Below are 17,043 nucleotides of genomic sequence, written 5' to 3' on the forward strand. Positions count from 1 at the left end.
TAGCTGCTGTATCCTCCTCAGCATTGTTTGCCAGAGATGTTGTGCCCGACCCTCCCCCCCCCCCCCCCCCCCCCCCCCCGTCCTCATCCATTGGCTTCTGTACCTAGAGCTCTTTCAGACCACATCTGATTTCTGGTGTTTTGACACAAAGTCCATAGTTTGCGTTTTCTAAGGTAAAATAAAAGTCCATAGACTTCCATTTTACTTTTATCATCTAACGCTGTGCTTTGGTGCGTTGCGGTTCAACAAACCCGGACGCTTTTACCTCCATGTCTCCGCTCCCCCGGTGTATGTAGATATGTGTAGCGGCATATCTTACCAGTGATCTCCCCAGGCTCTTTCAGCCGGGCGCTCCACCCGGCTAACTTTGGTGAGCACCCGGCTGTCATCGGCTTACCTCCTAATCCTCCTCTTGTGCTGTAAGCAGAGTTCCGCAGAGAAGGGCCGACCCGGCATTCCCTCTGTTGCAACCCAGCCAGCTACTTTTTCATACCACCCGGCTGGGAAAATAATTCTGGTCAGCACACACCAGTCTTACGTATCCATGCTGCCTGCAGAGATCGCCGACCTCTTCACTTCCGCACCTCTCCCCCTAGTGGCCGGCTTGTGCTTAATCGTGTCATCATAGCACAATCAGCACAAGCCGGACACTAGGGGGAGAAGTGCGGAAGGAAAGAGGTTTAGTCTCCGCGGGCAGCATGGATACGTAAGACATGCCGCTACGCACATCTACATACACGGGGGAAGCGGGAGATAAGGGGGAGGGAGCGGAGGCACGCGGACACAAAGGGGACACTTGGGGACAGAAGGGTGGACAGAAGAGAACACCCAGGGAACAGACGGGGGACAGAAGGGGACACACAGGGGACACCTGGGTATAGACGGGGGGCAGAAGGGAACACACAGGGGACACCTGGGGACACCCAGGGAACAGACGGGAGGTCAGAAAGTAGCACACAGGGGACAGAAAGGGAAACCTGCGGACAGAAGAGGACACACGGGGACAGAATGGGACAAACAAGGGGCAGATAGAAGGACAGAAGTGGCCACATAGGGGGCAGAAGGGAGCACACAAGGAGACACTTAGGGAAAGAAAGGGGAAAGAAGGGAGGACAGAAGGGGACACAGGAGGACACCATTTGGGGAGAACAATATAAGACATTCCTGGAATGTATATATTGGACACCAATATAAACAACGTGTTTATATTAAGGTAAGATTGTTCCTTACTAACACCATCATTGTCTTCTGACTAGGGATGATTAATGATATGCAAATACTTCTAAGTTTATGCAAAATGTATGTAAATGTTTATGCAAATATGTGTAGCTTAAAAATGGACCAATTAGTTTAAAACCTGGGTGAGACTTGTCTGGTCTATTTTCAAGCTCCATTATGTTGGGTACACACGTTGTGATTTCCTGCTCGATCCGCGGGATCGATTCGATAATTTCCAATATGTTCGATCATGTTCCGATGGATACAGCCATCGGTTTTGCATATTAAGTATGCAAAATCGACGGCTGTATCCATCGAAACCTGATTGAACATGTTGAAAATAATCGAATCGATCGAGCGGGAAATCGCAACGTGTGTACCCAGCATTACACTGGGGCGGGGTGTACGGGGAAGAATTCCGCATAGCTAAACAGCCTAAGCTAAACATCACTGGGGGCGGGGCTACAAAACAATATGCAGGAATATATAGCTATAGGAAAGGTTTCTGATTCTCAAACCAGGAAAATTACCATAAAAGTGTCTATGCTAAATAATTTACTGCATTCTGCTATATGTCAGTAATTTAGTACTGCGACAAAATGTTTCGTGGAGTGTGCCCCTTCCTCAGGACGCTGCTGATAATGTATGAAATCTGGCTATTATAGCGACACACTGTTCAGAAATACAAAGGAATGTCGGCAGGACAGCCGCAGAGGTGACCGACCTTCAGGAAGGCTTCCTTCTGCTCCAGATGTTTGCTGATGAGCGGCATGATGTGGTCCGTGTCCGATGTGGGCCCCAGCTTATCGTGGCCCCGACACCAATCTTCATCCCTCCGATACTCCTGCTCCAGGCTTTCCAGCACGCTGCATACCTGCGCCAAGAGCAAAGCGTTACCAGCGAGTGAGGGGGCGTCACCAGCTCCCAGCTGTCCCTCTTTTGGAGGGACTGTCCCTCTTTGGTAACCTTGACCCTCTTCCTTATTTGTCCCTCTTTCTGGACTGATGTGCGGATCTGTGTAAATATAAGTATTCTTCTACTGAAAAATGTAATTAACTGACTCTAAACTTTATTCCCATCATTTAAATTGATATATTTCTTATTTTCACATGTTACAATGAAGGAGAGCTAATGATGATATAGAGGACCAGTGTGGTCTGAATGATACTCCATCTTTTGCTTCTGAATTCTTCCTGATATGCATGGCGAGGGGTGTGGTGGGGGCGTGGTTAGAGGTGTGAAAGAGGTGTGTCTTAAAGTGTCCTTCTTTCTTATCTTAAAATGTTGGGAGATATGGGTGAGCTCACCACAGGAGGTAACAGGAGGCCAAAAGATATTTCACATGATATGAATCATTCATCGCAGTGAGATGAAAAACTTGTGCAGTCACTGTGCAGAATGCTCCGAGCCACGGGGAGTGTGATGGAGGAGGGGCGTGGCTTTACAGTGCTCATAGCAGCAAGATGGGGGATGACTGGAGAGACACTGAGGGAGCTGACAGACTACAGGGGGCTGGAAGAAGCCGCAGGTAAGTAAAAATAATTTTCTCCCATTCATCTCAAGTATACTTTAGCATACCATATCTCCCTACTTTTTGAGATGAGAAAGAGGGGCACTTAAGCCACGCCCCTGCCGCACCCCTGATCACGCCCCTGTCACACCCCTATTCACGCATACCATGCACATTTCATAAGAAAAATATGTTGTTTTATAATTCAAACCACACTGGTCCTGTCTATCATGGTTCATTTTCCTTCATATTAACATTTTAAAATTAGTAATATATCAATTTAAAGGAAGGGAATGAAGTTTAGAGTCAATCACACTTTTTAGTAGAGAAATCTATATATTTACATAGAAAGAGGGACAAATGAGGAGGAAAGAGGGACAGAGGGACGGGGCTCTCAAAGACGGACTGTCCCTCCAAAAGAGGGACTGTTGGGAGCTATGCTTTAGGTTTCTAAGACAAACACATATATAGCGCTTTTCTCCTGGCAGACTCAAAGCGCCAGAGCTACAGCCACTAGGGGGCTCTATAGGCAGTAGCAGTGTTAGGCCAGAGCTGCAGCCACTAGGGGGCTCTATAGGCAGTAGCAGTGTTAGGCCAGAGCTGCAGCCACCAGGGGGAGCTCTATAGGCAGTAGCAGTGTTAGGCCAGAGCTGCAGCCACTAGGGGGAGCTCTATAGGCAGTAGCAGTGTTAGGCCAGAGTTGCAGCCACTAGGACGTGCTCTATAGGCAGTAGCAGTGTTAGGCCGGAGCTGCAGCCACTAGGGGGCACTCTATAGGCAGTAGCAGTGTTAGGCCAGAGTTGCAGCCACTAGGGCGCGCTCTATAGGCAGTAGCAGTGTTAGGCCAGAGCTGCAGCCACTAGGGCGCGCTCTATAGGCAGTAGCAGTGTTAGGCCAGAGCTGCAGCCACTAGGGGGCTCTATAGGCAGTAGCAGTGTTAGGCCAGAGCTGCAGCCACTAGGGGGCTCTATAGGCAGTAGCAGTGTTAGGCCAGAGCTGCAGCCACTAGGGGCGCTCTATAGGCATTAGCAGTGTTAGGCCAGAGCTGCAGCCACTAGGGGGCTCTCTATAGGCAGTAGCAGTTTTAGGCCAGAGCTGCAGCCACTAGGGGGTGCTCTATAGGCAGTAGCAGTGTTAGGCCGGAGCTGCAGCCACTAGGGGGTGCTCTATAGGCAGTAGCAGTGTTAGGCCAGAGCTGCAGCCACTAGGGGGCACTCTATAGGCATTAGCAGTGTTAGGCCAGAGCTGCAGCCATTAGGGGGCGCTCTATAGGCAGTAGCAGTGTTCGGCCAGAGATGCAGCCACAAGGACGCGCTCTATAGGCAGTAGCAGTGTTAGGGAGACTTGCCTAAGGTCTCCTACTGAATAGGTGCTGGCTTACTGAACAGGCAGAGCCGAGATTCGAACCCAGGTCTCCCGTGTCAGAGGCATTAACCATTACACCATCCAGCCATTCTAGATAAGGAAGTGATGCCACCCTGTACAGAAAGTGGTGCCGCCCTGTACATGTAGTGATGCTGCCCTGTACAGGACGTTATGATTCTTGTACAGGAAGTGATGCTGCCCTGTACAGGATGTTATGATTCCTGTAAAGGAAGTGATGCCATCCTGTACAGGAAGTGAGGTTGCCCTGTACAGGAAGTAGCCCAGTGGTGTGGCACAGATCTCCGCTCACCTGCTCCGACGTCTTGTAGAAGGCCACTGAGGCATTGACCAGCTTGAGTCTGTCCTCCATCTTCAGCATCAGCTGCTGCCAGTGCATGGCCACCTTCTCAGCACACTCCCGGATGGCGTCGGCGTCATAGTGTCCGGCCTGCAGCAAGGCCTCTGCTTTCTGCTGAACCTGCAGGGCGCTCTGGTGGGTCTTCTGCAAGGAGCTGGCATTAAACAGGGACTGGAGGGGGGACAATGACGGACAGGAGAGTACAGGGCATTAGTGCAACGTGTATGAAGGTACAATCTACAATCCCCTACACAGCAATAAAGCCCTCCAGCTACAGGGAAAGGGATGGGCCATAGTGATTTCAGCTTCAGATAGTATGGAAAGGGTTTATAAGAATCTCCATCCACCTGTGCCTGTTCATTGGCAACTGGCTGGATGCTCCACAACACCTTTACCTCCACCTGTGCCACAGACACAGCAACCAACTAACCCTTCTGTGCAGCCGACATTTCCTGACAGACTACCGGGGCTTATGGTACAGCCATGGAGGTCCATGGAACAGGAAGGCAAAACCTGAGGACCAAAAAAGAATGGAAGGGAAAGTGCGCTCTGGATCCAGTCACCTCCCAATTCAGAGCATTATGGGATCACCCCATAATGAGCACAAACACAGTTCCTCACCCCTTCAGTATTATCCAAAAATAAACAATCATAGAGTTGTCCTAAAAGTGGCCAGTCACGTTTCCCAGCAGGATTGGCTGTGTTGATAGAATCTACCAGTAACATACTGACTATAATACATTTGTCTCTAAAACACAGCAAACAATGCAGGCCGCGCAATGTCCAAAGTTAACTACCTGAAAGTTTAACGTGGTAAAAAAGACCACCAGACACCAGAATGTCCACGTGGTCATTGTGTGGCCTCCAGAGGTGGTTCAGTGATCCAGGCTTAGCTATACTCTAGCCCGCAGTGTCTGATGTTACCTTCACGCGGGGTCCCGTCCTTACATACTACAACGCATCGCACAGCTAAAGGGGACCTGGGATTTCTGCCGGGAAAAAAATAAAAATAGAGCGCCTGATCTGTCCGCTTAGTCTGATGGCAGCTAAGGCTCAAGTGAAGCAGCTGTCCTGAGGGACCAATCACAGTCCTCGTTTCATTTAATAATTGGCTGCTCCAATTTCTCTTGTCCCTGTCTGGATAAACCTATCAGCTACACGTGACACGGAACCCTCCTGAGGACAGGAACAAGTCATTATCCCCCCCCCCCCCCATATGACAGCGGCGGTGGCAGTCGGGTCACCTCGATGGCCATCTGGAACTGCTCATGTTCTCTCTGCAGCTGCTCCGCCTCCGATAGCGAGCTGGCGTTCACCAGACTGGCGTTCAGCATGGACTCCCCATTGCGGATCCAGCCCAGGACCTGGAGAGGAAGGGAGAAGACAGCGGGTGAGGGTAGCACCTGACACACTTCAACAATATCACAGAAGTTACTGCAACTTCTAGCATCATTCATCATCTGGTCTGAGCCAAGGGGGCGGAGTCGCAAAGCTTTTCTGTTAAAATATCTCAGCTTACTTAACAACTCACAATTTATCTCTCCTTAAATGACTTAGCCCAAGATTTATCTCTCCTTATTTGGCTTAAGCTACATACACACACATGATTAAAGTTGTCTGAGGCAGCAAATAACGACCGCCTCAGCCGATAATCATGCGTGTGTAGAACGGCCCCCGACCACCGATCTGCAAGAGATCCTCCTGGAGGATAATCTCGGCTGAGCGATGGCCAACTGCATTGTACACGTTGCGTGACGTCACATGCGCCGCTCCATCTGATTCCTATCCTAGTCACATGTACATCATAGTCTAGGGCCAATTTAGGGGGAAGCCAATAAACTTTTCTGTATGTTTTGGGGATGTGGGAAGAAACCGGAGAACCCAGACGAAACCCATGCAGACACGGGGAGAACATACAAACTCTATGCAGACTTTATCTCTCTTTATAGTTAAACTTTATCTCTCTTTACAGTTAAAGTGAAGGTGATATGGAGGTGGCCACACTTATTGCCAGTTAAACAATACCAGTTGCCTGGCAGCCCTGCTAATCTATTTGGCTGCAGTAGTGTCTAAATCACACCAGAAACAAGCATGCAGGTAATCTTGTCAGATCTGACAATAATGTCAGAAACACCTGGGGCTCGATTCACAAAGCGGTGCTAACCCAGTTAGAGACTTTAGGCATGATAACCATTGCACCACTCTGGTGAAAAGCCAGTTTAGGTGTGATAAGTTTAGGCATGATAAGTTTAGATAAGTTTAGATCGCTTGCAAAGTCCCGCACGCAAAGCAGCGCCATTAAACTTTATACGAAGTGCACCAGTCTTTGCTAGCGTAAAACTTTTGATCAGCTGTGCACTGCGGTGCTAACGCAGTTGGTGCTTAAACTTATCATGCCTAAACTTATCACACCTAAACTTATCATGCCTAAACTTATCACACCTAAACTTATCATGCCTAAACTTATCACACCTAAACTTATCATGCCTAAACTTATCACACCTAAACTTATCACACCTAAACTTATCATGCCTAAACTGAGTTTAGGCATGATAAAGGGCTTTTCACCAGGGTGCTAACTGTTAGCACCGCTTTGTGAATCAGGCCCCTGATCTGCTGCATGCTTGTTCAGGGGCTATGGCTAATAGTATTAGAGGCAGAGGATCAGCAGGGCTGCTAGGCAACTGGTATTGCTTAAAAGGAAATAAAAAGGCAGCCTCCACAACTCTCATCTCAGAATCCCTTTAAGGTGAAAAATAAGATAGCTTTGTGAATCAACCCCGATAAAGTATTCAATCTTTTGTAGTGTGTGTGTGTCTCTAACCCTTAGTAAAGTAATCAAACATTAAATATTTTTATTTACATGTTAGGTAATAAACATAAATCATATATTATTTTTTTTAATTAAACTCTTAAGGTGGCAACACACCCTACAATTCAAAGATCCAATTTTACACCTATTTGATAAATACGATCAGTTGTCCCGAAAAATCGAAAACTTTTGTTTTCAGATTTCCCGTTTTTTTTTTTTCTTTAAAGATTTTTTGAGATTGGACATGTTGGAAAATTCAGACCAATTTAATCAAGAATTGTATGATGTGTGACATGTAAAGAGGCAGATATCGGCAGTAGATGCACTCTGGCTACCTCTGGGGGTGGGTGACTTACTACAGATCAATCCAGGAGAAAAAACAGGTACCGGGCACCAGATAAGCTCCAAGGTATTCATCACTTTATTTCATCACCGTTACAGACAGACACATACAAGTGTGTGAGCGGCTTGACAGCCGTTTTGCGTTGTCTCTGAGGAAGCGAGTCAATCTTGTGAAACGGCTGTCAGGCGGCTTACACACCTGTATGTGTCCATCTGTAACGGGGATGAAATAAAGTGGTGAATCCCTTGGAGCTTATCTGGTGCCTGGAACCTGTTTTTTTCTCCTGGATTGATGGATTGTATGATGTGTGATGGATGGTGAAATTGTATTCAGCCAGAAAAAATTGTCTGTAACTACTCAGTACATACCAAACTTTATTCACGTTTTTTTTTTTTTCTTTCAAAGTTTACAGATATCTGCCCCGTGTCTGTGTCTGGCCGGGGGTTCTGGCAGCAGCACCAGCAGGTGCGCCTTCCTGCCCCCCACACCCTGTACCGGCACCTCCTGCTGTCCGGCAAGTCACACCACATTATTATACCGGAGAGCTGCCCCGCCTGTGTCTGGCCGGGGATCTGGCAGCAGCACCAGCCGATGCGCCTTCCTGCCCCCCACACCCTGTACCGGCACCTCCTGCTGTCCGGCAAGTCACACCACATTATTATACCGGAGAGCTGCCCCGCCTGTGTCTGGCCGGGGATCTGGCAGCAGCACCAGCAGGTGCGCCTTCCTGCCCCCCACACCCTGTACCGGCACCTCCTGCTGTCCGGCAAGTCACACCACATTATTATACCGGAGAGCTGCCCCGCCTGTGTCTGGCCGGGGATCTGGCAGCAGCACCAGCAGGTGCGCCTTCCTGCCCCCCACACCCTGTACCGGCACCTCCTGCTGTCCGGCAAGTCACACCACATTATTATACCGGAGAGCTGCCCCGCCTGTGTCTGGCCGGGGATCTGGCAGCAGCACCAGCAGGTGCGCCTTCCTGCCCCCCACACCCTGTACCGGCACCTCCTGCTGTCCGGCAAGTCACACCACATTATTATACCGGAGAGCTGCCCCGCCTGTGTCTGGCCGGGGATCTGGCAGCAGCACCAGCAGGTGCGCCTTGCTGGCCTTATTACAGAAACAGATGATGCTGCCGGGACAACAATCTGCTCATTCCAATTTCTATTAAGCTGAGATTCCGGTGTCACTGCTTCCAGCTCAGCCCGTTTATATAATGGATTCTCCACTGATGGGAGCTGACTGCATTTGTATTTAGCTCTCCTACTGGAGACAAGACTGTCAGCTCCCAGGAAACAATCATTGCAAGAGAGAAGATATAGTGATATATATAGATACCGTATATAATGAGTAATTCTCGGCTGCTGTTTGCAGTCCTGCCTGTAGGTGGCAGTGTGAGCCATGCAGAAGCACCGCACTGTACCGACCTCAGCTGCCGCAATGCGAGCACAATGGCTGCCTGTCGTGTCTGTATCCTCAGTTTGAGGTTTTGCAAAATAAAGGAATAAATAAAGGAATGCCTGTTGCACCAACTGAGAGAGAGCTCTATTATATCCTTAGTAGTAGCATTAGAGTATTCTATCCTTCTCAGCGATCTCCTGATAATGCCTGGCTACTGCTGGAGAGTGAGCAGGCAGCATGGCACAGAGGAGGATCTATCCTTCTCAGCGATCTCCTGATAATGCCTGGCTACTCCTGGAGAGTGAGCAGGCAGTATGGCGCAGAGGAGGATCTATCCTTCTTAGCGATCTCCTGATAATGCCTGGCTACTGCTGGAGAGTGAGCAGGCAGTATGGCGCAGAGGAGGATCTATCCATAAATCTATACATTGGCGCAGTACGTATTTTCACGACTTTGTTTTGCAACAATGACAATGTTTGTTACGAAAACCTTTCGGCACATTCTCTTAAATGTGTATAAAGGTGCACATTAGCGGTACAATTTTTTTCACAAAATGCGATCTTTCCATGCGATTTTTATGATCGAATTGTACAGAAAATTCACAGTTTATGAAGGTGATCGATAAGGCGCGATTCTTTGGTCGTTTGCTTAACAGGATAAAATCGACCCAAAAGTTGGATTTTTATTTGAAGAAAGAATCGTTCAGTAAATGTGAACAATCGATAATTGCCTTCTGATTACTTACAATCGTTCAAATTGCGTCAAAAGATTGTATCTGATGAGAAAATTGTACCGTTAATGGGCACCTTAAAGGGGAACTGAATAGAGAGGTATATGGAGGCTGTCATGTTTATTTCCTTTTAATCAATACCAGTTGCCTGGCAGCCCTGCTGGTCTATTTCTCTGCAGTAGTATCTGAATAAAACCAGAAACAAGCATGCAGCTAGTCTTGTCAGATCTGACTTTAAAGTCTGAGCCACTGAAACACCTGATCTGCTGCATGCTTGTTCAGGGGCTATAGCTAATAGTATTAGAGGCAGAGGATCAGCAGGGCTGCCAGGCAACTGGTATTGCTTAAAAGGAAATAAACATGACAGCCTCCATATACCTCTCTCTTCAGTTCCCCTTTAATAAATGCTGGATGAACCGGCAACCTTAAACCCTCTCATCACCCCAGTAGGGGCGGGTCATGCCGGTTCCACTGTACGGAACAGGAGGTGGACAATTACGGGTAGGCGGAGGCTGGCAATGGTTTTCTGTGGGCGGGGTCACACCAATCTCCACCCTTTTTATGTGTGTCTGGTTTGGCGGAAGAACCTGATGGTCGCCCCCCCCCCCCCCTGCCTAACCCTAAAACTCCCCTGGTGGTGCCTAACCGTAACCCGCCCTCCCCCAATATTTTATTAGGCACCCAAAGTATCGCTAATCGTGGCTATTAGCATTGACGCCTAAGGTGGCACACTTTTTGTTGCCTTTTTGCCTGCCTTGGAAAAAGACCCCACACACACAGTGCTCACCTGCTTGACCTCGGCCTGTAGGTGGCGCAGTTGCAGACATTGCTCCAGGCGTTTGTGGGTCTGATCGGCGTTGAGGTCCAGTTCATGCTGCTTCTCATGGAGGAACTCGAGTAACTCCTGAACCTGCGTGGCCAGATCGATGTCCTTCTCACAGATCAGCTCAATTCCTGCACAGATGAGAAACAGGTTACTGCTGGACATTGGGAGTTACAGTAGTCACGGTGGGACATGATTAGAGCATGGAAAAGCATTATTAGCCTCCTGTGTAAGGAAGGGATACATTCTGGAGATGTTTCTGAGATGGAAGTAGCAGGAGGATGTTAATATGTGGTGTAAATGAGAGCTCAGAGACCAGAGTTAACCCCAGACAGCGAGCTTTAGGAGTTGAGGTTATTGGGGTGTTTTTTACATTGATGGTGACTATGGGTGGGAGAGAAGAGAGAGACAGATGAAATATCACAATCAACGTTTTACCACCAGCAGAGTTTTGCCGCTATATCAAAAACAGATCCTTAGTGATGTCAGCTTACACTCTCATAGATCACAGTGTAATCTGAAGACGTTTTAGCCAGATGTGAGGCCAACTAAACCTCAGAGTGGGGAAGACGCGAGCTGCACTGCAGTGACAAGCACATTTTTCTCAGGAATCAGGCCTTCTGCCCGACACGTTGCTGCTATTCTCCGCCCACTTATCCTGCTGACGGCTGTCCGAACGTGCCTTGTTCAGTTCTGGGTTTACATGGCTACAAGTCCAGTAACGCTTTCACCCCCAACCCCATTCATAAGTATCTCACTACATATATTACTGCAGCAGGAGGGGCGGGCGTCCTGACCTGGCATCCCCACCCGCCCACACTTACCCTGCCATCCCACCTGTCCTGACCCCGCCCATTCTGACCCAGCCGCCACATCCACCTTACCCTGCCATCCTGACCTGCCTTGTCCTGACCCGCCCACTCTGACGCGGCTACACTTACCCTGCCATCCCACCTGTCCTGACCCCGCCCATTCTGACCCAGCCACCACATCCACCTTACCCTGCCATCCTGACCCGCCCACCCTGATGCGGCCACCCTGACCCACGTGTCCTGACCCAGCAGTCCCACGTGTCCTGACCCTGCCAGCCCCACCTGTCCTGGCTCAGCTGTCCTCACCTGAGGCTTGCACCTCCATGATGTACTGATGGAGGTCCTGTCCTTGCTGGATCACCTCGAAGGTCATGTTATTCATGGCCAGTTTCCGCTCTTTGTGCCGCTGCAGCCGCTGCTCTGCCAGATTCAGATCTTCCGTATTGAAATCGTTCATCTGCCGGAGAAGATCCTCGTTCCAGGCGTCCAACTCGGCCGTCACCTAATGGAGAGATGTACGTCAGTCATTGTAATTCATCGTATCATTTCACCTAATCCTGCTTATCGCAGAAACCCGCTGAAAGCACTCTGTGCCATGGAGGGGGGCAAGTAACCTTTCCACACTCCTAGTTATGTTAACACCGATGGGCTGCTTCCCTCAGGCATCCTATCTTTTTAAAGATAGCCACTTGTCCTTACAGCTGTTTAAAAGTGTATTGCACACATGTATTGTTTGTTGTACAGCATAAAACTAAGAAATGAACTATCTATGTACAATCACCGGATAAGGAGATATGCGGCCAAATGCAAACCGCCACCCATGCTGTAAAGTAAACAAAAATGGCGTAACTTCCTGTCTGCCTGATGGTTCAATCACACGGACGGCTGAGCTGGCGACACCAAGTGGTAACCACACAGTTGCCTGTTGGGTTCAACCATAGTTCAGTTGCTTTTATAATGCAACTGAATGATGGCCTTTGTGTCCTGGGTGGGGGGACCAGCATCTCCCAGACCTTCCACCCAGGAACCGGCATCTCCCAGACCCTCCACCCAGGAATCTGCATCTCCCAGACCCTCCACCCAGGAACCGGCATCTCCCCAATTACAACACCTAGAAACCGGCATCTCCCAGACCCTCCACCCAGGAACCAGCATCTCCCCCTTACAACACCCAGGAACAGACATCTCCCAGACCCTCCACCCAGGAACTGGCATCTTCCCCTTACAACACCCAGGAACAGACATCTCCCAGACTCCCCCTTCCCCCAGGAACTGGCATCTCTAAATTACCCCCCCCCCCCCCAGAAACCAGCAGACTAAACCCCTCCCCCTAAAGACCCAGAAACTGGCATTTGGCACTGCTGCCCCCAGGCCTCTTCCTGTTATCTCAGCAGATGTAGAGTGATTTTCTCTGGCAGTCTGGCACCGCTGCGCTCGCGTCTGCGTTCTCTTCCTCGCTGTAACCTCTTATCGCATTTACACATAATTCTGCTCACGAAAAGGGAGAGAACTGGATGGAATTATCCAAATAGACTTTACCCAACTAAATGACCTGAAGAAATTAAGAAACACCAAATGTCAGGCCTGGTAATTGGAGTAATTACAGCGCTGTCTCTTTAATAGCGTCCGTTGACATAGCGAGCTTGTGGTCGGGGGGCCCCGCGGGAGCGACTGGTCGATGGATTATCAGTCACTGGGAGGATCGATGTCTCCACAAGGCAGACAAAGCCAGAAATCTATCCGGGAACAACAAATTCTGGAAACAGCGGCGAGCGGCGGAGACAAAGAGCGCTAATGAATTCGGGTAATTAGCGGTGACATCAGTCAGGAGTTGGCCTATGACAACGCACGCCTGTCTGCCTCAATATAAACACGGATCTCTTCAGGTGTAGATTAGCTGCCAGAGCTCACAGGAACAAATATACCATGGGGGGGGGAGGAGTAGGAGGTGGCAAGCATCATTATCATTATACGGATGTCCAAACATCTCTTACTAGCACTTTAGCAGCCAATTTATTTAAAGGCTTGCAAGTTCTTCAGGCGAATTTATTTTAGCACTTTTTATTTTTATTTTCTTATTTGTTACATTTCCTGCTTCTAATTAGCACTGCTGTAATGTGTATTTATGAGCCCTTGCCACTAGGGGGCAGTGTGAGACAATAACAGAGGACTTTTACTTTCTATATTTTCTGCCAGCAGAGAGAGATCAAAGCATTCCAAGAATTTACAGCACAAAATGAGTTCTGCCATCTGTGATCAAAACCAGCTCACTTATCTCAAACGAGAGAGTTCCTTTGAAGCTGCGAATGGGTTAAAGCCTGATACACACCATACAATTTTCACTTCAGATACTACTTTAGGGAGTGATCAGATCGATATTCAGATCTGACATCGAGCGGATATAGAAGAAAGCCAATGTACACACGTATGTGAATTTTAACTGAAAATCATTCAATAAGGAATACCGTATGCAGCTTACCTATACTGGTGATGTCAGGGTTCATTGTCACACTTAGGAGGAAAAACTAAAATAATATTTCTGCCGGTTTCCATCTGTATCGTTTCTTTGTGATGCCAAAAGTGACATCACAGGCTTACATCACTGTTTAACCACTTCAGGACCAGAGGCTAACACCGCCCTAGTGACCAGGCTATGTTTTACAATTCAGGCCAATGCAGATTTAAAGTGGTTTCGAGATGAAAAACTAACTATAAGAAGTAACTTGTCTATATATCTTATCTAAAGTTTAGATAGTTTTCACAGCAAATCTGGCTGCAAACAGCTTCAACAGTTTATGATGATTTCTTCCTGTGATATAATGACAGCAGCCATGTTCTGTTTGTCACATTGTCCCAGGCTGAGGGCTGGAGATGCTATCAGCTTGCCTGTGTGTAAATTCAGTTCCCCCTCCTCCTCCCTCCTGCCTCTGAAATCAATGGCTAGTAACCTCCCCCTCCTCCTGCCCAGACTGAGCTCCCATAAGCCCTTGCGACAGTGCCAAGGCACAGTGAAAAACCTGTGGGCGTGGCTTGTTTAGTTTATAGGGTATTAGAGTATTAAAACAGCGCTTTGAGTCCCCAGGGAGAAAAGCGCTAAAAAAATATTATTGTTATTGTTAAAACAAAACAAAAACAGTATTTGGCTTGAGGAATGCCCTATAATAAACTATATGAAAGGAACACAATTATGCAATGAGTAAAAGTTCATCTCAGATCCACTTTAAGAGCTCACTGCAGAGCCATACAACTGACACACATATGAATCCCCCCCCCCCTTTTCTGCCCACCAACAGAGCTTTCTGTTGGTGGGCTCTGATCGCTGCTCCAATTTTTATTTTTTTATTTATTTTTAAATAAATTTAGCTGTTTTTTTATTTATTTTTTATTGCTACCCTCCCTCCCCCGCCAGCCAATCACTGCAATCCACCTATGTGAGCCGATCGCTCTCTGAGCCTCCCCAGTGACACAGCTGTCCCCAGTACAGCGCTGCCGTAGATCGCAAAGCTGTACAAAGTAAATAGGTGGCTGTTTCGCCGTCTAACAGTCTCCTAGCGGCAATCCGTGGCCCCTGGGAGACTGAGGACATCGCTCGTGATCCCCAGCAAAACGCCCCCCCCTCAGTTCATGCCAAATGGAGTTGCGCGGTCCCGGGGCTGCCACCTTGCGACCGCCAATTGGTGTTAGGCGGTCGCAAGGAGGTTATGTTCTTCAAAATTAATGGGAGATTTAATTACCTTCTGGACGTAAGGTAGCCATACACTGGTCGATTTGTCATCAGATTCGACCAACAGACAGATCCCTCTGTGATGGAATCTGATCAGAGAGGGATCGTATAGCCACCTTTACTGCAAACAGATTGAGAACAGATTTCAGCATGAAACCGATTCACAATCCGCTGAGCTGCCGCTGTCGCCTGTTCCCCCCCCCCCCCCCCCCCCGCATACATTACCTGAGGCTGGCTCCCAGGCGTGATGTCCCCGTCATGTGACAGCGGAAGTTCAAATAGAGCGCTGGAGGTGCCATGACGGGAGCAGTGATGGACGGGATGCCCGGGAGCCAGCCTCAGGTAATGTATACCTGCGTCGAAAGGCCCCGAATCGTACGCCGCAAGCTATGCGCTCCCTACCCGCGGGCGATCGACGGTAATTTCCCGCACAGCGCGATCGACGGACCGATTGATATCAGGAGGAAGTCAATCGGTCTGGCTGTTGTGAGGAGGCGGAGCTGGCTATTGTAAGGAGGCGGAGCTAGCTGTTGTGAGGAGGCGGAGTTAGCTGTTGTGAGGAGGCAGAGCTAGCTGTTGTGAGGAGGCGGAGCTGGCTTACCTCTATGGTGTACTGCTCGAAGATTCGGAGCTGCAGGAAGATGTCCAGCTTGATCTTTCTCTCGTGGAAGAGTTCCTCCATCTGAACCTGGGCCTCGTCCAGCTGCTGCAGCACCGACTCGATGTGGCTGATTGAGCTGTTGTGTGGAGCCTTATTGCTGGACACGGCAGAGTCCCTGCAGGGTGGACAAAAGAGCTTACAATCTATACTTGCAAAGAGATAAAAATAGGAGTATCAAGCGATCTGCACAAGGCGCTTAACTTGAATCCTTGAGCAGATTGCTTGATACTCCTCCCTGTATTGCCTGATGAAGCGGGATTGAGCCTGCGAAACGCGTTGCAATTTTTTTGGAGTTTCTAATAAATATGTTTGACTGCCTGAATCGCAGTCGTTGTCGTGTCTGCTTGAGGGAGGTGAGACCACCACTTCCTCCTTTATTTTTGCCAATTAAGTTGGTTTTTAAGCTAATTTAATCTAATGTTCTACTTTTGGCGCCTCTGTTCATTATATACAATTTACAATCTATACTGACCACGCAGTTCTGCCATATATCTCCTTGTGCCATTCACTTCCTGTGCACTCCCTCCCCCTATATCTCCTTGTGCCATTCACTTCCTGTGCACTCCCTCCCCCCATATATTCCTGTGTCACCCGTACACCCTGCACACTCCCCCCCTCCCCCCATATCTCCTTGTGTCATTCACTTCCTGCGCACTCCCTCCCCCCAGGCCTGGCGCCTCACCTGAGTTGCTGGATGAGATCCTCGCCCTCCTTTATCACATTGAGGGTCCCGTCCAGCGTGGCCGTCTGCTGCTGCTGGAACTGCTTAATGAGCTCCTGAACGGCGTCCACCGAATCCGCGCAAACGTCTTCCAACAGCTCCTTCTGCAGATCCTCCATCCACGTCCACAGCTGAGGGGGCAAGAGAGGCATTATACAGAGGCAGCATGGAGAGGGGAGGGGCATAATACAGAGGGGAGGGGCATAACACAGAGAGGAGAGGCATAAAACACAGGGGAGGGGCATTATACAGAGGGAAGGGGCATTATACAGAGGCAGCATGGAGAGGGGAGGGGCATTATACAGAGGCAGCATGGAGAGGGGAAGGGCATATGAGAAAGGAGGGGCATAATACAGAGAGGAGGGGCAGAAAACAGAGAGGAGGGCCATAATACAGAGGCAGCATGGGGAGGGGCATTATACAGAGAGGAGAGGTATAATACACAGGGGAGGGGCATTGTACAGAGAGGAGGGGCATTATACAGAGGCAGCATGGAGAGGGGAGAGGCATAATACAGAGAGGAGTGACATTATACAGAGGCGAGGGGCATAATACAGAGGTAGCA

The 17,043-nt window shown here is 49.0% G+C and overlaps 1 protein-coding gene across 8 annotated transcripts in view; it reads right to left on the bottom strand.

Annotated features, from left to right (window-relative positions):
• LOC137525248 (kalirin) overlaps positions 1-17,043 on the bottom strand; it is a 469,346-nt gene that overhangs the window by 198,482 nt on the left and 253,821 nt on the right. For all 8 annotated transcript variants that reach the window (XM_068246262.1, XM_068246265.1, XM_068246261.1 and 5 more), the window contains 7 exons: positions 16,440-16,609; positions 15,698-15,872; positions 11,679-11,874; positions 10,525-10,691; positions 5,696-5,815; positions 4,404-4,622; positions 1,943-2,092 (listed from right to left, as the gene is read on the bottom strand). In XM_068246262.1, the coding sequence (XP_068102363.1) occupies positions 1,943-2,092; positions 4,404-4,622; positions 5,696-5,815; positions 10,525-10,691; positions 11,679-11,874; positions 15,698-15,872; positions 16,440-16,609 (1,197 nt within the window). The remainder of the gene's footprint in view (positions 1-1,942; positions 2,093-4,403; positions 4,623-5,695; positions 5,816-10,524; positions 10,692-11,678; positions 11,875-15,697; positions 15,873-16,439; positions 16,610-17,043) is intronic.

Source organism: Hyperolius riggenbachi, chromosome 7 (genome assembly GCF_040937935.1).
Source record: "Hyperolius riggenbachi isolate aHypRig1 chromosome 7, aHypRig1.pri, whole genome shotgun sequence".
NCBI classification, from domain to species: domain Eukaryota; kingdom Metazoa; phylum Chordata; class Amphibia; order Anura; family Hyperoliidae; genus Hyperolius; species Hyperolius riggenbachi.